Consider the following 22,930-nt stretch of genomic DNA (forward strand, 5'->3'; position numbering starts at 1 on the left):
AACTACGACTTTGCCTCACCAGTTACCAGACACTAATAATTGGAGAGATGGATCTTTTAGGAATATTTACTTTTATCAAAGATCAGACTATCAGAGGCTAGTCAGAACTCAGAACGAAATATTATTTTCAGTAGCGACATCTTTAAAAGACAACAGGGATTTATAAAATACACAGACGTGAAACAGCCTGACCTGATGCCTGATGGTACACTAACTATGTAAGATTAGCATAATTATATAGTATTACTTTTTATCATTATATAGTTTGGTACCTTTGCCATTTCAAGAAATGTTATTACATGAAAAAAAAAACATGCTAATTTTGTATTATCTCCATAAGACAGATCTTTATAATTATAAAAATACAAAATACAAAATACAGTAAGTGATAACTCAAAAAGACAAAAAAAATATCCAACTACAACATATGTGATAAGTCAGAGTATGTGTATGAGATCATGTGCACAATAAGTCAGTATATGTATGTCTACACTCTACAGCTCTTACTGGTAATAGATTTTGAGGAACAAGAAATAGTTGAATGCGTCATTCATATCTTCTAGATTTTTTTTTTTTGTCATCATATCTTATACAATTTTATTACTTGAGAAAGTGATATATGATATATTATTTCCCAAAATTTATTAATTAAAAAAAATAAATAAAACTAAGAACTGCTGTATTTATTGCCATATTGAAAATGCTAATATATCTACTTTCCACCAATATTCCAAGATTTTATTTGCCTCAAATCTTTACTTCCGGATCCACCATCACCTTCAATTCAGATTGATATATTCCCACTTCCAAAAATAAAGAGATACAGTATATATGTATAATTGTATATCATATCACTATATATCAATTATCATAACCCAATAACCAAAAACTGGATCTTCTTAACAAAATAAAAAGGAAAAAAACCCAATAAAGCATGGTTTTTTCTTTTATTTAATAAACAAAACTAGAAACTTCCCCAAATGGTTAAAATCACTGGTCACTAAAGTCAACCAACGTGTCAATATCCTCCACGTCACCCACTTTCACCTATAAAATGTTCCCGCCATTCGCCAAATCCCAAAACAAGAGTCCACCATGAAACTCAACAATTCCACTCTCTTCTTCTTCCTCGTCTCTCTCCTCTCTTTATCATCAGCTTCATCGAACAAGCCTCAGCTTTCAAATGGCTCAACCATCTTGTTCACGACGATAGGGAGACCCACTTTCGAATTCGACATCTTTACTCTTCCAACGAGCCATCGCCCACCGTCACCCGCCGATGAGCACCGTCTCACCGACGCCAAATCCGTTAATTTCAACGGCCATTTCGCTTCTCCTTCTCCGGCGTTAATCTCACTTCTACCCAATAAATCTCAGATTCAACCACAAGACTTGCATCTCATCTACGTCACCGAGAGAGATGGAACTCCTAGCTTATACTACGACGTCGTTCACGACGATAAATCTGGATCTAGAGTTCAGGTTCCGTTATTTTCCGGCGAGGAACAACAGAGTGGTATGAATGTAAATTCCATGAAAGATACGCCTGTTTTAACTAGCGACTATCTTGTCTACGTGTCGACACATGAGAATCCGGGTAAGCCCATGGCGAGTTGGGCCGCCGTTTACTCGACTGAGTTACAAACTAAGTCGACTCGGCGGTTAACACCGCCTGGAATCGCTGATTTTTCTCCGGCGGTGTCTCCGTCTGGGAAATGGACAGCCGTGGCTTCGTACGGAGAGAAAGGCTGGACTTGGAGCTTGGTAGAGAAAGAGATTAGTTCAGATATCTACGTTTTCCTGACTCGGGATGGGACTCAGCGAGTCAAGGTGGTCGAGCAAGGCGGGTGGCCGAGATGGGTCGATGACTCGACTCTGTATTTCCACCGGAAAAGCGACGACGGTTGGATCTGCGTGTACCGAGCGATTATACCCAAAACCGGAGCGGTTACCACCAAAACGGTTACGATTCAACGAGTCACACCACCGGGACTTCACGCGTTCACACCCGCCACGTCACCGAACAACAACAACTTCATCGCGGTGGCTACAAGGAGGCCTGGATCAGAAATCCGCCACGTGGAGCTTTTCGATTTAAAGAAGAACGAGTTCATCGAGTTGACTCGTCTCGTATCACCGAAGAGTCAACACTTTAACCCGTTTCTTTCCCCTGACTCGTCCCGAGTCGGATACCATAGCTGTAGAGGCGACGCAACTGGACGAAAAACTCCTCGGAATCTCCTCCAAAGCCTCAAAACCACTTCCAACGACCTCTCTCTCTTCAGATTCGACGGTGCGTTCCCGTCAATCTCGCCGGAAGGTGACCGGTTCGCGTTCGTCTCTTTCACAGGCGTTTTCGTTGTGAAACCAGACGGTTCAGGGCTACGTCAATTGCTTCCACAAATGGGGTTTGGAACAGTTTGGGATCCAATTCGACATGGAATCGTCTACACAAGCTCAGGTCCAGCTTTAGCTCCAGGGAAGTCTCAAATCGATATTCTCGCCATTAACGTCGATGCACCAAATCCATCAACCGCCGTTAAAAAACTAACGACTACCGGCGAAAACAACGCCTTTCCGTGGCCATCACCTGACGGTAAACGGATCGTGTTCCGTTCTTCTCGGTCCGGTACTAAAAACCTTTACATAATGGACGCAGAGAAAGGTGAATCCGGTGGTTTGTTCCGGTTAACGAACGGAAACTGGAACGATACGATAGCTACTTGGTCACCAGATGGTAATTGGATTGTGTTTGCATCGAACCGGGAATTTCCCGGTACGTTGTTGATGAATATTTATGTGGTTCATCCGGATGGGACCGGTTTAAGGAAGCTGGCGCAAAACTTGACTGGTGGGGTATCGATGCATCCGATGTTTAGTCCCGACAGTAAGAGAATCGTGTTCACTACCATTTATGCTGGAATATCGGCGGAGCAGATCGGTAATCCGCATTTCAACGTCCCGAGTAGCGAGATTTTTACTGTCAATTTGGACGGGTCTGGTATGACGAGGCTAACGCATAACTCGGTGGAAGATGGACCGCCAATGTGGTTCCCTAAGATCAAAGCTACCGGTGATGTGGCGTGGCCTAAGAGGTTTGGACCTAGTTGCTCTATCCAAGATTTCAAGACGCAAAATACTACCGTGAAAATGAAAATGAATAAGCCCGTAACAATGTCATCAATGTGTGTTGTTCCTTCACAATGATTTGTTATGTAACTTATTCTTCGAATTAAAAACTTGTTAGATAATATCTTGTTAAGTATCAGGGGGTAGCCTAAGAAATAATATAACTTTGATCTTTAACATTTCCAATATTTTCTTAAAATAATATGGTCAACATTGATCTTGGAAATTATTGTCGTGTGCTGCACCATGGTCCATGCTAGATAGACCAATCACTATTTTTCCAAGTAGATATTTTCGGAATACGGAGATAATTCGTAGAATACAAGAGAAGAAATATCATCCGTGAAATAATATACTTTTGTCAGAAACGTTACAAGTAAAAATTCCACGACTGACTGCCACGTGTAAACTTATCTCAAAAGGGTCCTACAATACCATAATGACGTCATCTCTTACACCACTCTCTGAAAATTTCCTCCGCCTTATAAAAAAACTCGATTATCGTCTTCATTTAGTGGCCAGCCACCGCCATGAATATTGCTCAGATTATCTTCTTCGCGTCCCTTCTGCTACCACTCCACGCAACAACGTTGGAACATCAAAATTCGAACGCTGGTGATGGAGACACCATCATATTCACCACTCTAGGACGATCCCGCTACGAATTCGACATATTCACCCTCTCAACGACTCATCCACCGTCCGATTCCAACGAGCTCCGAATAACCGATGGAGAATCCGTAAATTTCAACGGCTATTTCCCGTCTCCTACTCCGGCGCTAATCTCTCTTCTTCCCGACGAAACCCTAATTCAAATGGAAGATTCGTCTCCTCTGCATCTCATCTACGTCACCGAGAGAAACGGTACTTCTAGCATTTACTACGATCTAATTTACGGCGGCGACTCCGATTCTAAAATGAAACGACGATCGGTGTTAGAAGCACCGTCTCGAGTCCAAGTTCCGTTGTTATCCGGATTTGATCATCAGAGTGGCATGACGGTAAATTCGTTTAAAGATAAGCCTAGTTTGAGTGGTGAGTTTCTTGTCTACGTGTCAACTCACGAAAACTCAGGTGAGCCGAGAACAAGCTGGACCGCCGTTTACTCTACCGAGTTAAAAACTGGGTTAACCCGGCGGTTAACACCGAGTGGTGTAGCTGATTTTAGCCCGGCGGTGTCGCCTTCCGGAAATTTAACAGCCGTGGCTTCGTACGGAGAGAGAGGCTGGACAGGGGAAGTTGAAGAGCTTAGTACGGACATATATGTATTCTCGACTCGGGATGGGACTCACCGTGTCAAAGTGGTGGAGCACGGTGGTTGGCCATGTTGGGTCGATGAGACGACTCTTTATTTCCATAGAAGAAGCGAGGAGGATGGTTGGATCAGCGTTTACCGAGCTATCTTACCTGAAAACGGACCGTTAACTACAGAGTCAGTGACTATACAACGAGTCACACCACCGGGAGTTCATGCTTTCACACCTGCCACGTCTCCAAACAACCACGAGTTCATAGCGGTGGCTACAAGGAGACCAGGCTCGGATTATCGCCACGTGGAGTTGTTTGATCTAAAGAGGAATGAGTTTATTGAGTTGACTCGTTTGGTGGCGCCAAAGAGTTATCACTTGAATCCGTTCTTGTCCCCTGATTCGTCTCGAGTCGGATATCATAGTTGTAGAGGTGAGGCTAATGGACGGAGAAGTCCTCTGCTTTTCCTAGAGAATATTCAAACCACCACAACAGACCTCTCTCTCTTTAGAATCGATGGTTCGTTTCCTTCATTCTCACCAGGAGGTGATCGTATCGCATACGTCAAAATGCCTGGTGTGTTTGTGGTGAAGCCAGATGGTTCAGGGCAGCGTGAAGTGTACAACGGAATGGCGTTTTCGACAGCTTGGGATCCGGTTCGACCTGGAGTTGTGTACTCTAGCTCAGGTCCAACGTTTGCTACAGAGAGAACAGAGGTTGATGTCATCTCTATTGAAGTCGATGCAGCTGATAAGTCATCTTCCGTGAGGAGGCTAACGACAAACGGGAAGAACAATGCTTTCCCTTGGCCATCTCCGGATGGTAAGCGGATAGTGTTTCGTTCGGGGCGGACTGGTCACAAAAACCTCTACATAATGGATGCTGAGAAAGGCGAAAGCGGTGGTCTATGGAGGTTAACCGAAGGTGCGTGGACTGACACAATGTGTAACTGGTCACCGGATGGGGAATGGATCGCGTTTGCATCCGATCGAGAAAGCCCTGGCTCGGGTAGTTTCGAGCTCTTCTTGATCCACCCCAACGGAACAGGGTTAAGGAAACTCATCCAAAGCGGGACAGGTGGGAGAACAAACCACCCAATCTTCAGCCCGGACAGTAAATCATTAGTCTTCACATCTGATTATGCTGGGATCTCAGCGGAACCGATCTCGAACCCGCATCATTACCAGCCATACGGTGATATCTTCACGGTGAAATTAGATGGCTCTAATTTGAGAAGGCTGACGCATAACTCTTATGAAGATGGGACACCGGCATGGGCCCCTCGGTTCATCCACCCGAACAATGTGGTGCTGCAAAGGAGGAACAATTCTAGGTGCTCGTTTGAAGACTGTCACTGGCTAAACAAGTACCCTACACTAAAAGGCCGAAAAATATCTTGTTAATATATATGATTAGAACAGAAATGTATCCCAGCGTGTAACTCTACTACTTATAGATTTGTATGAGACTGCCAATGTATATGTATAAGACTCTGTATTAATGAGAATATGAGATCGTTAATGTAATAATATCATAATGTCAAAAGTCGAAACAGTCGATAAGATATCAAACCCTCTTTCTGAGTTGGAGGGTGTAAGGCGGGAGCGGGAAAATCCAGAAAACGTCGTACAAGGTTTTTGAGTCTCTCTCCGTCACCGGGAACGAATTGGGAAGAGAAAATTAGAAAAAAAAAAAGGCGAAGAAGAGAGGAATGGCGCCAGTTCTTCAGAGCTCACAGCCATGGGTTGAGAAATAGTACGATTTCTTCTTACTGATTTTTATTCCGTTGACGGAATTTAAGTCGGGTTTAATTAACTCTTTTTGTTTCCGATTTGGATTCAGCCGGCCGAAGCAGGTTAAGGACGTTGCTCACCAGGAAGAGGTGGTTCGTGTCCTCACCAACACTCTCCAGACTGCTGACGTAATTTTACTCTAAACTCTTTGTTTATCTGGACAAATCCCTAATTTTTGAAATCTGATTTTGTACAAGTGTGAAAAACCCTAGATGTCGAATTTGGCTCTCAATTCTGGGTTTTAATTTTGTGTGCGGCTCTGTTGTAGTGCCCGCACATGCTCTTCTATGGACCGCCAGGCACTGGAAAAACCACTACTGCACTTGCCATCGCCCACCAGCTTTTTGGGTACTTTATTCTTCTGATTAATTTGTGAAAGCTGAAATTCGGATGGATTTTTGATTGATTCATTTGTGTGTGCTTAACTTGTATGAGACCATGTGATCTCTAATATGATACAATCAGGTTTGTGATTCAAATAACTTGAATTTTTTTTATGTTGATACTGATATAATATGCACTCTCAGGCTCTGTTGTTGCATAATGATTTATACCAACTTTTTCCATTAGGTTGCTAGATAGTATACCAATATGTGATATCATAGGAATTATGATTCTTCTATGTAAGTCCTTAGATTTTGAAGCTAAATTGTCTTGTTCTTCTTTCCATTGCCTCCATGGGTGTCTCATATGAGTCAGTTTCAGCTTTTTTTGGGAGTAATAATCACAGATGTATTTCATGAGGCTGTCCTTGTTTTGTTATTTCATTTTGCTGTAATATGTGGATTTTTACAATGGGGATGTCAACTAACTAAAGAGTTTTTACAGACCTGAACTATACAAGTCTAGGGTGTTGGAGCTCAATGCAAGTGATGACAGAGGCATTAATGTTGTTCGGACAAAGATCAAGGATTTTGCTGCTGTTGCTGTTGGGTCTAATCATCGTCAAAGGTGTCTACTTTTTATTAAGTTTTATTGTTGGGTCATTTTCTCGTTTCTGTATTTCATCTAAGACCTACGATTTGATACTTCAGCGGTTATCCTTGCCCATCGTTTAAGATCATCATCCTAGATGAGGCTGATTCGATGACAGAAGATGCTCAGGTACATTGAACATCTATTCACTACCGCATATGTACCTATGATATGTGTTTGCCATGAACTATTTTATTGACTCTCCAGAACGCCTTGAGGCGCACAATGGAAACTTACTCCAAAGTCACCAGATTCTTTTTCATATGTAATTACATCAGCAGGTAATTCTGTCACAACGGCCTCCTTTTTTTCCCTTCTGTTCACATTTCATCTCCCTCTCATTTGTTCTCCAATTTTCTCTCTGGTTTATGTTAAATGTCTGCTTTTTCGTTTATAATTTGGAACATACTCAATTACTCATAGTGAGCTACTTGCTGAACTATGAATTCCACTGATTTTGATCACCCTTATAACTTTGATTCCTTATTCTTTAGGATCATAGAGCCCCTTGCTTCCAGGTGTGCGAAGTTCAGGTTTAAACCACTTTCTGAAGAAGTCATGAGTAACCGTATATTGCATATTTGTAATGAAGAAGGTCTCAGCCTTGGTGGAGAGGTATGAGCAAATGCTTTAAGGTTCACCTTATTATTTTTGTTTTGTGAAAGCTATTTATTGTAGCCATTTCCTATTTAGGCTCTTTCAACTTTGAGCTCCATATCACAAGGTGATCTCCGTAGGGCCATCACATATCTGCAGGTAAGATAAAACTATCTGAAATCTTTGTTATTGGACGAAATTGACAATAGAGATGTGAACCAATTTTTCGGCCTGAATATTACAGAGTGCTACTCGGTTGTTTGGGTCAACAATAACTTCTACAGATTTACTCGATGTATCTGGGGTAAGGATCAAGTTAACCCAGTTTTGCATAAGTGTATGGTAGTTCAACCAAGTCAGACTTCCTGATTGTTAATTTGGATGTCTAACAAATCTACCAGGTAGTTCCCCTGGAGGTAGTCAATAAACTTTTTACTGCATGCAAAAGTGGTGATTTCGATATTGCAAACAAGGAAGTGGATAACATAGTCGCAGAAGGATATCCGGCATCTCAAATCATCAATCAGGTTTTCTATTTCAGTCTCTTATTCTTACCCCATTTAAGTCATGCAATTGTGGCTATAACCACTTCTTTACATCTCTCTTTCAGCTATTCGATATAGTTGCGGAGGCTGACAGTGACATAACAGACATGCAAAAGGCTAAAATCTGCAAATGTTTAGCTGAAACTGATAAGGTAAGACTTCCCGTACTAGTTTTCCTTACATGTGTCTTTTTATGGAGTTAGTTGAAGACTCAAGTGAGATCAATTACCAACATCTTGACTCAATTATATTACGGGTTTTGAGTCAAGTTCGCATCTTAGATTTATTATTTGAATCTGTAGATATGTTGCAATCTTGCCAAGCATGTCTCTGTTACCTCTAATGATAATAAAATATCTCATACCTTTTCTTTTTGATGAATCCAGCGACTTGTAGACGGGGCGGATGAGTACTTGCAGCTTCTGGATGTGGCAAGCAATACAATTCTTGCCCTCTCAGAAATGGCTCAAGACTTCTAATGCAAATACCCTTTAAAGTATAAAGCTCTGCATCTTGATCCTGCTTGATTTGGACCTTTTCCTTATGACTTATGAGTTTTCACAATGCCACTGTCATAGTTTAGGTTTTGATAAAAAAAAAAGTTGGAGCATTATGACGTTTTTGTGGTTACCCTGCCTGATGTGCTGTTACAGAGTTATTGTTTTAAGAGAACTATGAGATGTATTTTTTTGAGCCATTAGTCCATGAAAGTCATATGCATCTTTTATTCCTAATTTCCTAACATCCAAACCAGAAGAGCAAAGAACATGCTGTGTTTGCGAACGATATATGCATCCTTTCACAACAGAAACATTCAAATTGCATTGAGGAATGTGACTTTTCTTTGTGTTCAAGTGTGCTTCTTTACCTCAAAAATTGAGGTATAGGCATGATAAGCATAAGCTCACTCTTTCTTATGGGAGTGAGACAAGTATTGGTGTGAAGTTTGGGAGGCAAAAATAAATCCGAAAAAACGGTTTTATATGTGTGAGGAATACTGTTGTGTCGCCCTACACATTCAATGTATGCTTGGAGATGACTTATACATGAAGGCTGGTTCATCATGGATCTATCTCGATAAAAGGACCATCATATGCCTCGACCTATTTGCCGCACCAGCGGCGTTGTCCACACAAAGCAGTTTTGCAGAGGACTGATTATATATTTTGTTCCTCATTTTGTATTCTTACATTGAAGTTTTGAGAGGTGACCAAAATCTGTTGTAAGAATCTGCTGTGTTGATTAGTGGATTCCTTAACATGCATGTCCAATATTGTGAACATTGATGTCTTAGTAAAACTGTAAAAGGATGAATGTGATACTTTACTAGTTAGGTATAGATCCCAAAATGTAGTAGATTTATATAATATTTTTTTCTACTTATTACCTCTAGTAATCAAAAGAGTAAAATCCTTGGAAAATGTCATAAAATACAAGCGTATTAATTTACCAGGATTCACCATATCCACATAAAAAGAAGATTCGGATACACATCAAATCTACAGAAAACATTAGTAATGCCATAAATAAATAAAAATGCTGTCAAGACACAAATTCGTTGAATCTTCACATAGAACTGTCATAAATCTGGATACGTTCTAAAAATAATTGATCTAATCTAAATCTATAAGTAGTTTCTTATTAGTATCCTTAAAACTAATTTTGATCAAAGAAACGCTTTGTTTTGGGGTTACCTAAGTAATGGTCGATGGTGACGATTCTTTCAAGAGACCCGGAGCTGTGCCTTTTAAGTGGGAGATCCGACCCGGTGTACCCAAAACCCGACCCGGTGATGATCTTCTTCAACCTCCTAACAAACTTCCTCCTGTCAAATTAAAACCATTTCCGCCGTCGAATTCGCCATCTCCGTCTTCTTCTTTCATCTCTGAATCCAGAAGCCGACCAGTCTCTCCCTTCGCTCCTCCTCCGTCGTCTTTCAAGCTCAAATCGCCTTCAGATTCCGAGTTCAACTGTTCAGGACCTCCGACTCCATATTTCCGATCTTCTTCCCCTCGAGCCGGTGGTTCTTTCCCCCGGTGTTTTTTTCCCAAGTCATTGTTTGGTTTGAAGAAGAGTAAGAGCGGCGATTTAAAAAAGACCGGTCAGGAATCATCGGAGTCTGACAATTTCTATGAATCGGGAACAACGTTTTCTCCGTCGGAAGATTCTAGCCACGGATCGGCAGTTTCTTCGAGGTGGGGTTCGCCGATATCATCCTTCTCTTCTCGCCGTGGTTCGCCGCTGAAACGGACTGATTCGGATTTGAGCTCTTATGAGAAAAAAACCATTTTAATGATGGCTCGTTCCCGCCTCGGTTAGCCATTTTGTTTTTTTTTAGAAAAAGAAAAAACATTTTAGAAATTAAAATCAAATAAAAAAATATTTGAGTTTTTCATTGCGACAAGAACTAATGTACACATGTAGATTTGTAATGAAATTGTCTATATTATTATCATAGGCTAATTGAGTTGATAGACATAGACAAGATATTAAGATTGGTAACTGTTTTAATTCACAATGATGATGGTTCAGAGATGATTTGATACTACAAGACACTAACTTAGAACAACACTACGGTCTCAAAGCCATTAACTTATCTTTAAAAATAACAAGGCAAAATAAATATGGATACTGATAAGCTAAATAAGCTAGACAGATGGATCTCAGTTTAAGCCTAAGCCGGACCCTGAGCCTGAACCCGTGGAAGACCTAACCATCGGGTGACTAAACGAAGGCTGGTTGATCGATGCTGCTCCTGCTGCAGGGGTATTAAGTTGGTTGTTGCCAAACATGACGTTTGGTGATGCTGTTGATCCTGCATTGGTCTGTATCGCATTGAGCGGTAATCTTGGGCCAAAAGAGAAAGCTTGTTGTTGTTGTTGTTGTTGTTGGCGTGCCATGAACTGCATCTGTGCATGAACTTGCGGGTTGTTGCCGAATCCCGGGATTATGCTTGGTTGAGAAGTTGCTGAAGCTTGTTGTTGTTGCTGCTGCTGTTGCTGATGCATGAGAGAATTGATGTTGTTACCACCTGTGGATAGAGACATGCCTTGGAGATTATTATTATTAGTCTGTGGAGAGATTCCTCCAGGTGATCCAAATCTTGCGGTGAGCATACGAGCCCGTTCTGCAGAAAATCTCTGACGGGTTTTCTCTACTTGTTCGCATTCTTTCATCAACAATGTTTCAATTTCTGCAAACTGCTTTAGCTTCAGCTCCATCCTCTTCAGCTGCGGTTTTTACTCAGATCAGCAATAAACACTATACAACAAAATAAATCAACTAACTATAGTAATTCTCATCAGTAACTGGTTCGGCTATTTTACCTGGTGATTAACGATATTTGCAGAAAGTCTTTGGATTTCGCGTTCCTCATGATCAGCAAACAATTTTGCTTTTGTTGCTGCAGCTGATAGACCGGCTCTAAATGCTGCCATAACCTTATCCTGTGGCAGTGGAGTCGGCGGTTCTGCTCCGTTTTGGCTTGATGTTTTGTGTGCTCCTGAGTTTTCTTTTACAATTAGAGCATGTTGGTATCGCAGATTAGGTTAAAACAAAAGAACCAAGAAATTACAGTAAAGAGAACAATCAAATAACTTCCTTACCATCTTGCTGTTGATTTTCTCCATCAAGCAAGCTGACTTCTTTCCCTTGCACTCCCTCGGATTTCATCCTTGATAGATCAAGAAGTTTCAGCATCGTCCATATAATTTATTAAACTGAATCATATACTACAGAGATTTTTAAATTGGATAGAGACTATATAATACACTAACCTATCGTCCTCAGATAAAACCGCGAGGGACTCATGGGCACAGGACGCAGCAACTCGAGGTCCAACAGCTGATGCCAAAAATGCAACCTAAAAATGTTTCGGTATCAGGATCCTCATAATCTCCAAACTTATGTGCAATACAGGACCATTCTCCACTCAAAATATGCATACGATTTTGCTCTCAGATTAATCGATCAGATATCTCTAACTGGTGAGATCATAAGGATAATGAGAAGCGCATATGAAATCTGCATCAGAAAAAAGTTCACAAACCAATGCCATAACCGGATTCGGAGACTTCACAAATGGAAGCTTGATCTCAGTGTCAGAACCTTGCTCAGAATATCCTGCAGAGGCAAGCCGACAATGAGTATGGCATGTCAAAGGAAATAACTATGGAAAGTAATTCATTGCTACAAATTGAATAAAACAAAATCACCAGGCAAATCCCCATTTGAATCTGTTCCTTTGTGGTCATATCCATTTGTAGGGTTTTCCGTATTAGTTACACCAGGAACCTCAACATTATCTAAAAGACCATCCTCCACAGGTAATCGAAGAAAATGAAGAATGCATTGAGCTTTTGACTTGGAACCAACATGATCAGCAATTTGAACCCAATTTTCATTGTAGAGTTCCACAGCTTCAAGAAGCAAGAGAGTTTCCTGATCAGTCCAATTGTCTCCATCTTGATCGCCATAAAATTTGGTTGGATCCACTTTTACAAAGTCAAGACAAGAATGTCCAACAACAAATCTTCCATGGTGAAAACAATCACAGCATAAGAGTGTATCCCCCTGTAAAGTAGAGATGAAGACCCATTAGTTAAAAGCGCTCCAGTATCCGAAACAGTAAGCAAGATAAGGCTTGGAGTCTATTACATCACTGGCTGGAAAAATCAGATAGTGATACACAAAGAGCAATACGTAAGGGGAAGCAGCCTAAGAACCTTCTTTTGCGATTGGAAATACACAGTTGGAAGCGGTCGGGAACAGTGGTTGCAATGATTATCACATAGGTGTTCACGAATTCTGATGTCCAAGTCAGGGCTGTCACCATCCAAACTTGACAAGGATGAATAGACTTCACCCCCCTTGTGTCTACAGTTGGGCTTGTCAAATTTGATCAAACTATCAATAGATGTTAAAGCAGCAGACGGCACATTGACCTCACCATTTGTATCCTCCCTCACATCCAATACATCTCTAGAAGGCCCAGGATGTGACTGGGCAGTGGCACAGTAATTGATTATTCCCCAGTGATCAAGAAAACGGAAAACTCGTGCAAAATCTTCAATGTCAACACCATCAACCAATCCTTGGCAATCAGAAATCGTCAGTGTCTTTTCAGGGTTCTCCACATATTTTGAAACAATGGCGTTCCTGAATTCCATATAACTTTCGGGTGTATGATTTGGCGATTTCCCAGAGAAAAATTGTGGCACCACTTGCCTTTCAAGTCGATCCACTGTGTTTGGTGCAAACCAATCTGCTCAAATGTAACAGCAAAAGTAGAAGCATAAATTTGAGCATTGTATACAAAAATATCAGAAAGTAAAAATAAACTAAGAAGAAAATTACGATATATTCGAGGAACATGAATCCAGGAAATGAAATTTTAAAAGGACATCACTTGCATAATCTATTCAAGATGCACTTCTGAGATAAGTCACCTAAGGCTACTTCAAGCCTGCAGGTACTCTAATTTATTGATACAGAGATCATGTACAAATGTTCTAATACCTCTTCCTTTCCATCACACTGAACATGGGAACGTAGAGAAAGATATCATATGAAACTGAGTCGCTTTCAGATTAATAATGTAAACTAAGAACCATGCAGTAGACAAAAGGAAGATAAGAACTTATAGTCTTATACGCTTAGGAGATACCAGCATAAAAACCCTTTTGACTAATTCTCAATCCAATCACAATATATACTACAGGACTACTAACCAGCAAAAGCTGGTACTACATAAAGCCTTACCTCGAACATAAATGAGCATATAAACATAGTTATTTTCAAAGTATATGCAAACTCATGAATTGAAGAAAAAGAAAGAAAAAACAAACCTGAATGCATAGGCAAGACATGAACCAGATCCCCAAAGCGTTTAACAACTCCTTCTCCTTCCATAATAGGTGGTGGAGAGATAACATAAGCCGAAGACGATCCATCAAGATCAAGAGACAGAGAATCAGCCGGTACAGTAGATAACGCTTGCAATTGCCCAAACGAAATGTTCTCCAGAGCTGGAAGTAAACCTTGCCCTCTAGTCTCCCCAATCAAACCAGCTCTCTCAGCCGCCACAACAGCCATTACAGACGCGTGTGGACGGATCACAACGCGCTTAACCACTGCCGGGAAATCAGAGATGCGCGAACCAGAATCTTCAACTACCTCGCCAATACCAAGTCCCGGATCGGGAGTTGCGCCGCCGTTTTGGTGAAGCTCATCGGCATTTTCAACGTCATCCATTTCTTCGTTGTTGTTGTTATTATCTTCTTCTTCTTCCTCCATATCTTCCTCCTCTTGTTTCGGTTTCCTCGCCGCCGATAATCCCCCTCGCTTCTTCCGTTTCCATTTCCCTCTTCTATCTGCGACGGAATTGAAAAAAGGGTAATTCAATTCATACGAATTCTCGCGTACTCGAAATACCCATAACTACGATCTATGTGGGTAAGTCAAATCCCAATTCAAAATTGGATTTTGAGAGATATATAAAGATGAGAAAGTCGTTTCGCTATGCAATTTTACCTTCAGAAGCTGGCATTCTTGTGGGTGAAGATAGAGAAAGAGAGGTTTTGGGTTCTGTGGAATCAAAGCAAGAACCTAAGTAAAAAGAATTGCTTTCTTTGTCTTCTCTGCTCCGAGTCGTTCTGATTTCTAGCTCTCGAGCTAAACACCAAACCTTTTTCTCGCAATTTCTTTCGCCATTACCTTCTTTAGTCTCTCTATTTATTTATTCATTCTCCAGGACAACCTAACCTTCCCGATGAACAAGAGGGTTCGAAAGATGGAAGTTCTAAGTTCAAAATTCAAGCTTCGTTGACCAATCCAAATTTCGGTTGACTGTTTTGGTTAGTAAAATATTAAACCGGTTCAAATTGATTGATACATTAGTTGTCCGTCGCGCAGAAATACTGGTGTGGTGGTTCCGTTAACGAGCAACGGCGATGAAGAGACCTCGAGCTACATCACCGCCGTCGATCTCTACCACCGTGAAACCACCACTGTCTCCGCCGGTCACACCGATTCTCAAACAGAAGCTACACAGAACAGGAACAACACCTAAATGGTTCTCGTTAAAACTAACCCACACAGAGCTCACTCTACCGTTAACTTTTCCGACGGGTCAAACATTCCGGTGGAAGCAAACTGGAGCGATTCAGTATAGCGGAGCGATTGGGCCTCATCTCGTCTCTCTTCGACAACGTCCAGGAGATGACACTGTTTCCTATTGCGTCCATTGCAGCACTAGCCCTAAATTAGCGGAGCTTGCGTTGCTTGATTTTCTCAATGCTGAGATCTCGTTAGCTGAGCTATGGTCTGATTTCTCGAAAAAGGATCCTCGTTTCGGAGAATTAGCGAAGCATCTCCGTGGCGCTCGTGTGTTGAGGCAGGATCCGCTCGAGTGCTTGATACAGTTTTTGTGCTCATCGAACAATAACATTGGAAGGATTACGAAGATGGTTGATTTTGTTTCGTCTTTAGGGTTACATTTGGGTGACATTGATGGATTTGAGTTTCATCAGTTCCCATCATTGGATCGGTTATCTAGGGTTTCTGAAGCAGAGTTTAGGAAGGCTGGTTTTGGTTACAGGTGCTTCATCATTATCTCAATTTACTGCCTTTCAATGATTTCATCTACTGTTAGGTTACATCATATTCAATTAGCCATTTAGGATAAAACTTTGCTTGAAGCTTATATCTTCATTTACTCTGTGGCCATACATTCATAGAATTGAAGCTAATGTTTGTTCTAAGCTAGATAATCATTGTGTGGCCGTTCTCTGATTGGTTCTGTTCTCAGTTGCAATCTCTGATTCTTGTTCCATCTTGTGGTGAGCAGAGCCAAATACATAACAGGTACAGTGAATGCTTTGCAATCAAAGCCAGGTGGTGGCGATGAATGGCTTCTTTCTCTACGCAAATTAGATCTCCAAGAGGCAGTTTCTGCTCTGTGTACATTACCTGGTGTTGGTCCAAAGGTAGCAGCTTGCATAGCTCTGTTTTCTCTTGATCAGCATAGTGCTATTCCCGTTGACACACATGTCTGGCAGGTAACAAAGTCCACCGAGTCTCCGATTTCTATTACATTTACATTTTGGTGATGACTCAAGCAACTTTTTTTTGTTCTGTTTTGGATAATGGATCAGATCGCAACAAATTATCTACTGCCAGACCTTGCTGGTGCAAAACTGACACCTAAACTCCACTGCAGAGTGGCAGAAGCATTTGTAAGTAAATATGGTGAATATGCTGGTTGGGCTCAAACATTGCTTTTCATTGCGGAGTTACCTGCACAAAAAACTCTCTTGCAATCGTTTTCCCAGCCCATTAGCAAATTGGATAATTCTACGGAAGATAATGAAACGAGCTGTGACACGACGAAGCCATGACTATGCTGTCTACCTAAGCCACCATGAATCGTTTAGTCCAGAAAGTTGAACTTGGAAGAGCTAAGGACTGACCGAAATTCTGAGGCGGGTGCAATATTTGGCTCCCTGTTTAGTGTTGGTGTACTAGCGTAGTTGTTTCTTATAATCATTATTTACTAGAGAACCAAATCTTGATTTGTACTTGTAGCTTTTCATTCAAACTTCTAATTGTTTGTTCCCTTTGCAATTCTCTGTTATCACAATGACTTTCATTTGTAAATTGCATTCTACTGAATATTAAAATTCTGGTTCAAATGAGGTTTTTTTTGTCAAAAAACAAAATTTGTTGAATATAATTTTCTTCAAGAAGCCCAATAAAACGAGGCCTAAAATTAGGCCCAAAAGATAATATTGGAGGCGAAAAAGAAAGTCACGGCTGGATTTTCCTCCAAGCCACCGTCGACTTTACTTAGTACTCTCTCTCTCCTCCTCCACCTTCCCAGATTTCTTCTCCGTTCGGAAAATTCTACTCTGAAAACCCTAAGTTTCCGATGTCGGTAAGTTTATTTTCTCAATTTGAATTCCAGAGACCTCAAAATCTATTAGTCTTACGCATCAATGGTTTAATAGTGACTGAACGATGAATTGTTTGATATTTGTGGCGATGCAGATCTTCGAGTACAATGGAAGTGCCGTTGTTGCTATGGTAGGTAAGAACTGTTTCGCCATCGCCAGTGATCGGAGACTCGGTGTTCAGCTACAGACAATCGCCACTGATTTCCAGAGAATCTCCAAGATCCACGATCGTGTCTTCATCGGTCTTTCTGGTCTCGCTACTGATGTTCAAACACTGTAAACTATCGTGCAAGCTTCCAGATATTCCATATTTGTTTGTTTTCACATTTTGGATTGAATTGACAATATTTGGCTCTTGCTTTTTGTCTTTGATGTTTGAAGGTACCAGCGCTTGGTGTTTCGTCATAAGCTTTACCAGCTTCGTGAAGAGAGAGACATGAAGCCTGAAACTTTCGCTAGTCTTGTCTCAGCCATTCTTTACGAGAAGAGGTAAGTGTGTGTGTTGTTTATCAAGTTGACTAGCTGTATTAATTACCTGTTGATTTGCGATGCTGCTTCTGAGTCTAATTTTGATTTTTGTTAGGAATGATTTACTTTAGTTTGTCTCTGAATCATGATTTAGAAAGATAATCAGATTGGTTGCTTTGTTTCAGATTTGGTCCTTACTTATGCCAACCTGTGATTGCTGGCTTGGGAGATGATGACAAGCCTTTCATTTGCACGATGGACTCTATTGGAGCCAAGTATGTTTACATCTTTTCTTGGTTAAATCTCTGATTTGTATGCACGCTTTTCCCTTTTACATATTAATGTCATTAGCTTGGTTAGTGTGGTTTATATAGTCTTTGAGCCAGATGTCTCGTGGATGTTATTTGTTTTGGTTTTGGTTTTGGAATTTTTGGACTTATCTCAGCATCCTATGAGTGGGAAATGCTCATGGTTCCTTTTTCCCTTTCGTCTTCATATTGTTTTGATACATCTATTTATTTTGTGTTTGTTGTTTTTAGAAAATGGCTGCATTTTTTTCAACCTGGTTGTTGCATTTTATTCGCTGTTGATATAACAGGGAACTTGTTTTAATAGTTGTTCTCTTCTAAATGCAGAGAGTTGGCTAAAGATTTTGTTGTATCTGGAACTGCTTCAGAGTCACTGTATGGAGCCTGTGAGGCAATGTACAAGCCAGATATGGTTTGTCCACTAAAAAATCTCATCATCTCTTGTTTTATTTCTAAATCCCGTCAGTGAAAATGCTTGAATTACCACACTTAGGCGTTGTAGTTTTGGTAGGTTCAAGGTTTAGTGTTACTATGTATAAAGTCGAATCTTGAATTGGTGTGATCATTAGGGTGCATAGCATAATGCCCGTAGGAATCACAATAGCCATTAGTTTTCTCTTTGATATCTTCAATTGTCCCTTTTAGCATGAGGTGTTTAATAGTCTGAGCTTGTTAGCCATACTCCAATTTATTAGACCTACGTATCAAGACTCTGGCTTAATATATGAGGATTTTCAGGAAGCTGAGGAATTGTTCGAGACAATATCGCAAGCACTTCTCTCGTCGGTTGACCGTGATTGTCTGAGTGGTTGGGGAGGGCACGTATACATTGTGTAAGTCCTCATTATTCTCAATGGGTTTCTTCTTTTTTTTTTTTCCCCACATTATTCTGAAAACAATTCTTCCGTGGTGATATGTTGTACAGAACACCAACAGAGATTAAGGAGAGGATCCTAAAGGGAAGGATGGATTGATCTCACTTCTTCTATCCAAGTTGTTTTTCGCTGTAATCCGGTTTAAAGTAGAGTAACCTTCGCATCCCGGTTTTATCATATATACCTTCTCTGAAATTATGGGTTCTGGATGATGTTTGATCTATTGTTCTTTCAATTCGTAGAGTTGACGAATTAATAACACTGGTTTCATTTCCTGCCGTTATTTTGTTTTTACAAAAAGAAAAGACAATTAAATATCGTGAAAAACAGAGAAAACTGCAAATTAACAGTAACCACCAGATCTTAAGCAGTTACAAAGCGGCTTTCTCCTCTTTAACTTCTTGTCTTAATTTCTGCTTGTTACGTCTGCTAATCCGTCTAAAGATTCATATAAGTATAACTAATCAAGTTAAATCCAAATCGGAAGTTGGTCGTGATGGGTAACGTGTTGGACTCATTCTTCACCGGTTTCTCACATTCTATCGGAAACTTCTTTGGTTCTCCACTTGACTTTCTGTCTGGAAAATCTTGCAGGTAAATACCCAAAACCATCACTTATATTACGATAATCTTTCATAGTTTATTGATCTGCTTAAGGGAAAATCTTACTTGGAACAGTTCGGTTTGTCCATCACCGTGGGATTTCATATGCTTCGTTGAGAATTTCTGCGTGGCTAATCTTGCAAAAGCTGCCTTAATCCTAATCTTATCCTACTTCTTTCTTTTCTTCATCTACATGTTATACAAAGTTGGGTTTTGGCATTGTATCATCCACGGTTTCTGCAGACTCCTCTGGGCTTTAGTCTCTTGCTGGTTCTACATGCTTAGCTATTGCTGTAGTTTCTTCTGCTATGATCTGCTACACTCTAAACGTAGAAGAAGACGCAGACACCACAGATATATAGAGGAAGCTTATGATGATAATAGTGATAACGATGATGATGATGATGGCGATGATGGGTCGTTCACATACCATAGATCGAGGCCAGAATGCAGAAGAGAAGAGCGTCTTAGAAAGTCTTTGAGACCGAGGAGCCATCGTGTTAGAGTTGGTGTGAGGAAAGACCATCGTTCTGACTCGGGTTTGAGCCAACATGCTGATGGAAGTAGTCCTATTCATGGTGTTAGAGTGAGCAGAGAGTCTAAATTTACACGGAAGGGTTCTAAACGCAGAAATCGAGTTTACCATGGTTCTCGCAGAGCCTGAAATGAACCATGTCAGTCTTCTTAATACATTTATTTCTACAGTCGATGTGTAAGTTGCGGTAAGAAGAGTCTCTCGGTGGTAAGGTTTGCTAGTAGTGAGTCGAAGCCGCTAGTGAGGCATCGTTTCAAGTTCAACAGAGAGTGAACTTGGATTTTTGCAAGTTATAATAAATATATGTTTCTTTGACAAGTTGTGAAGAGAAATTCTCAAGCAAACCATGGTAACTGATCATTTAGAGGGGCGAATCGTAGTTGTTTGTTGCTTCAAGACAAGAAGTGGTGGTGGTGGTTCTGTTTTCATATAAAGAAAAAGTTTTGAGATTTTGGAGAAGCAATTCAAGACCTGTTTGAAACAACAAGAGTAGTAAAGATAAGGAATCTTGTTGGAAATAAGAGTAATGGGGCTATATGGTACGTTATGTATAAAGTTGTGTGTAAATTATGCTTAGATTTTAGGTCGGTAAAATTATGCTTTACTATCCTGTGTGATGTTAAGTAGAGTAAGTGGTGGTTTTCCACTATCTATTTACCATCTTTCTAAGAGATTAATGGTTTTCTTCTGCCTTATAAATAAGGTAGTGTAGAACCATAATATTCATTCACTCGTGAAAGAAACAGAGAAAAACTAAAGAAGAAAACAAAAACACAAATGTCGACATCCTCCGATGATATGACAGTCGAAGTGATCAGCAATGACAACAAAAGTTTTACGGTACCGGCGAAGCGTTTGATGCAGTCCAAGTTGTTGTCATTCATGATTGGCGACTTGTTCATCGAGCCAAAGAAGATACCAGAGAAGAAGGTGATACCTAGCTATTCCTAACGTCAACGGCGAGATTTTGGGGAAGATTCTGAAGCTTTGAGCCAACCACGAAAAGGGGAATGTCGGCGAAATCCTTCCGGACAAGGACATGCTGAGGGTAAGTTTTTATTTCATTCAATCTCTCTCAAAATCAAATCTCTCCTCTGTCTCTTTTGTCTTTTGATCTCTCTCTGTGTTTGATCCGGCCAGGCCACGGCCTACCTTGCTATCGACTGGCTTCTCGAGTTGTTGGTCGAAGCTTTCGCCAACCGGCGACAAGAAAAATTCGTGTGTGACACAAGAGTTGTGGCTGTTGTGCTGCTATTAATGTACAGTGTTACACATTATTTACAAGCCCAGTAAAATTATGTTTTACTATCTTGTGTGATGCTAAGTAGAGAAAGTGGTGGTTTTCCACTATTTATTTACCACCTTTCTAAGAGATTAAAGGTTTTCTAATGGAGCTATATGGTACGTATGTATAAAGTTGTGTGTAAACTATTTGCAGATTTACGTGGGTAAATTATGCTTTACTACTAAATGTAATTAAATTCAAAGGCCCAAAAATCTGTTGGCCTCACGAACCACCATCTCTTCTTCGGCCGTGTAATCGGTCGCTATGTGGAACAACTGGCGCATATCTTCTTACGTTTTTTGCCCTCCGTAGAATCGACAAAAACTTGAATTTTCAATCCAGGAGCCAGTCTATGCCCATATAACTTTTATCAGTTTTCATTACATATTATTATTGTCGCCATCAACTTTGTGACTGACGCTTATTTGAGGATGTTGGCCGATATTCAGAACTTTTACAATGTAGTCGCGGAGGAATTACCCACAACTGTCGATGGTCTCCTCTGAGCTTTCTAATTCCTCTTCTTGAAAGTTGACCAGCTGCATGGGTCATTTTTTTTTTTTTTTTGTATGAATGCATGGGTCAATTTTTATAGAGCAATCTCTCTGTTTCTTGGACCTTTTCATTATGTTTTCTTGCTGTTTTTAGGATTAATAAGTATTGTAAGCAAAATAAAACCAAAAATTTAGTTTTGTTATGAGGGCAAAACCATAACCTGAATGAGAATCTTTAGAGTGCTTGCAAAATCTTGAATCTATTGCGTTTTTGTCTTATCATATTGATGCATTCAATTTAAGAATCATATTTATGGTATTGGGCTCCTCCATATTGCTTCAGGGGCAACAGCTAGAATGTGTGACGTACCTAAAGGACCACATAAATGAACCCAAGCAATTTATTTTCATTGGTCAACATAGCAATTGTTCACAAAACTACAAAACAATCTAACTGAGGTTTTACTAACCTGAATCATGTAAAATGATAGGTCGCTCGATTTGTGCAAACACAATCTAGAAGAAAACTATAAGACTTAAGGAATTTCATCACTTTAGGTTCATCAAGTTATATAAAAAAAAAAACTCATCTTTCAGGCGTCTATCTCTGCTATTTGGAGGGAACGCAACTCCCGCATATTTTCCACGGTCTCATGCTCGATCCAAGACATCCGCAAAGCTGTTGATCGCTTTCTCGGTGATCGTCTGCTCTCGTTCCCTGCTCCGGACTCTTCCTCTCTCTCTCTACTTGCATTTTATTTTGGTTGTATTCCTTTTGTTTAGCTAATTCGGTCCGTCGTCTTTTCCTTTCCATTGTGGTTGATTAATAAGTTGTATGCAACACATAAAAAAAGGGTATAAAATTTAACATTTACACCAAAAAAAAAAAATAATAATTTGTTTTTCTATAATCTATGGTGTACTAATTTCTTGTTGTTATTCCGTTTCTACCCTTGGTAATGATGATTAGGTGAGGGTAATTTCGTTATTTAATATTAGTTCACATAATTACAAAATAATGTTGCCTGTGCCCTGAGATAAACATCACCAAAAAAAAATAAAAAATTCGTAGAGCCAACAGTTTGTTTTCAAAAAAATATTATTTTTGGCAGCTCAGCAAAATT

General features: G+C 40.3%; 9 protein-coding genes across 10 annotated transcripts; 8 read left to right on the plus strand and 1 right to left on the minus strand.

The window, feature by feature from the left end:
- The first annotated feature begins 887 nt into the window (after positions 1–887).
- Positions 888–3,328, plus strand: LOC9326513. Its single transcript, XM_002890405.2, has one exon. It carries the CDS (start codon positions 1,096–1,098, stop codon positions 3,205–3,207), a length of 2,112 nt encoding a protein of 703 aa, XP_002890451.1. The 5' UTR covers positions 888–1,095; the 3' UTR covers positions 3,208–3,328.
- Positions 3,329–3,480: 152 nt separating this feature from the next.
- LOC9326514 lies at positions 3,481–5,922 on the plus strand. The gene has a single exon (XM_021011232.1). The coding sequence runs from the start codon at positions 3,660–3,662 to the stop codon at positions 5,778–5,780; it is 2,121 nt and encodes a 706-aa protein (XP_020866891.1). The 5' UTR covers positions 3,481–3,659; the 3' UTR covers positions 5,781–5,922.
- A 68-nt stretch (positions 5,923–5,990) lies between these two features.
- On the plus strand, positions 5,991–8,984 carry LOC9326515 (replication factor C subunit 4). Its single transcript, XM_021011233.1, has 12 exons — positions 5,991–6,132; positions 6,220–6,298; positions 6,439–6,518; positions 6,999–7,121; positions 7,205–7,274; positions 7,353–7,426; positions 7,640–7,760; positions 7,839–7,901; positions 7,987–8,046; positions 8,144–8,269; positions 8,353–8,439; positions 8,674–8,984. Exons 1-12 carry the CDS (start codon positions 6,089–6,091, stop codon positions 8,764–8,766), a joined length of 1,020 nt encoding a protein of 339 aa, XP_020866892.1. The 5' UTR covers positions 5,991–6,088; the 3' UTR covers positions 8,767–8,984.
- A 107-nt stretch (positions 8,985–9,091) lies between these two features.
- On the plus strand, positions 9,092–10,742 carry LOC9326516. The gene has a single exon (XM_021011235.1). It carries the CDS (start codon positions 9,989–9,991, stop codon positions 10,604–10,606), a length of 618 nt encoding a protein of 205 aa, XP_020866894.1. The 5' UTR covers positions 9,092–9,988; the 3' UTR covers positions 10,607–10,742.
- Positions 10,743–10,776: 34 nt separating this feature from the next.
- Positions 10,777–15,014, minus strand: LOC9326517 (SWI/SNF complex subunit SWI3C). 2 transcript variants are annotated; one of them, XM_021011231.1, is made up of 9 exons: positions 14,819–15,014; positions 14,134–14,658; positions 13,012–13,550; positions 12,502–12,859; positions 12,336–12,409; positions 12,064–12,149; positions 11,893–11,960; positions 11,614–11,789; positions 10,777–11,517 (listed from the first exon to the last, which is right to left on the minus strand). In XM_021011231.1, exons 1-9 carry the CDS (start codon positions 14,832–14,834, stop codon positions 10,951–10,953), a joined length of 2,409 nt encoding a protein of 802 aa, XP_020866890.1. In that variant the 5' UTR covers positions 14,835–15,014; the 3' UTR covers positions 10,777–10,950. The 2 variants fall into 2 exon arrangements, with proteins under 2 accessions (XP_020866890.1, XP_020866889.1); XM_021011230.1 differs by having other exon boundaries at positions 11,614–11,798; positions 14,819–15,000.
- Positions 15,015–15,158: 144 nt separating this feature from the next.
- Positions 15,159–16,942, plus strand: LOC9329243 (N-glycosylase/DNA lyase OGG1). The gene is made up of 3 exons (XM_002890409.2): positions 15,159–15,884; positions 16,134–16,344; positions 16,441–16,942. Exons 1-3 carry the CDS (start codon positions 15,238–15,240, stop codon positions 16,681–16,683), a joined length of 1,101 nt encoding a protein of 366 aa, XP_002890455.1. The 5' UTR covers positions 15,159–15,237; the 3' UTR covers positions 16,684–16,942.
- A 70-nt stretch (positions 16,943–17,012) lies between these two features.
- Positions 17,013–19,150, plus strand: LOC9326518 (proteasome subunit beta type-3-A). Its single transcript, XM_002890410.2, has 7 exons — positions 17,013–17,219; positions 17,333–17,514; positions 17,620–17,727; positions 17,892–17,981; positions 18,342–18,426; positions 18,753–18,847; positions 18,940–19,150. The coding sequence occupies exons 1-7, from the start codon at positions 17,214–17,216 to the stop codon at positions 18,986–18,988; spliced, it is 615 nt and encodes a 204-aa protein (XP_002890456.2). The 5' UTR covers positions 17,013–17,213; the 3' UTR covers positions 18,989–19,150.
- Positions 19,151–19,264: 114 nt separating this feature from the next.
- Positions 19,265–21,461, plus strand: LOC9326519. The gene is made up of 2 exons (XM_021011234.1): positions 19,265–19,483; positions 19,568–21,461. The coding sequence occupies exons 1-2, from the start codon at positions 19,386–19,388 to the stop codon at positions 20,154–20,156; spliced, it is 687 nt and encodes a 228-aa protein (XP_020866893.1). The 5' UTR covers positions 19,265–19,385; the 3' UTR covers positions 20,157–21,461.
- Positions 20,805–22,672, plus strand: LOC9326520. The gene is made up of 2 exons (XM_021014288.1): positions 20,805–20,957; positions 22,386–22,672. The coding sequence occupies exons 1-2, from the start codon at positions 20,805–20,807 to the stop codon at positions 22,587–22,589; spliced, it is 357 nt and encodes a 118-aa protein (XP_020869947.1). The 3' UTR covers positions 22,590–22,672.
- Positions 22,673–22,930: the final 258 nt, after the last annotated feature.

Source organism: Arabidopsis lyrata, assembly GCF_000004255.2.
Source record: "Arabidopsis lyrata subsp. lyrata unplaced genomic scaffold ARALYscaffold_1, whole genome shotgun sequence".
NCBI classification, from domain to species: domain Eukaryota; kingdom Viridiplantae; phylum Streptophyta; class Magnoliopsida; order Brassicales; family Brassicaceae; genus Arabidopsis; species Arabidopsis lyrata.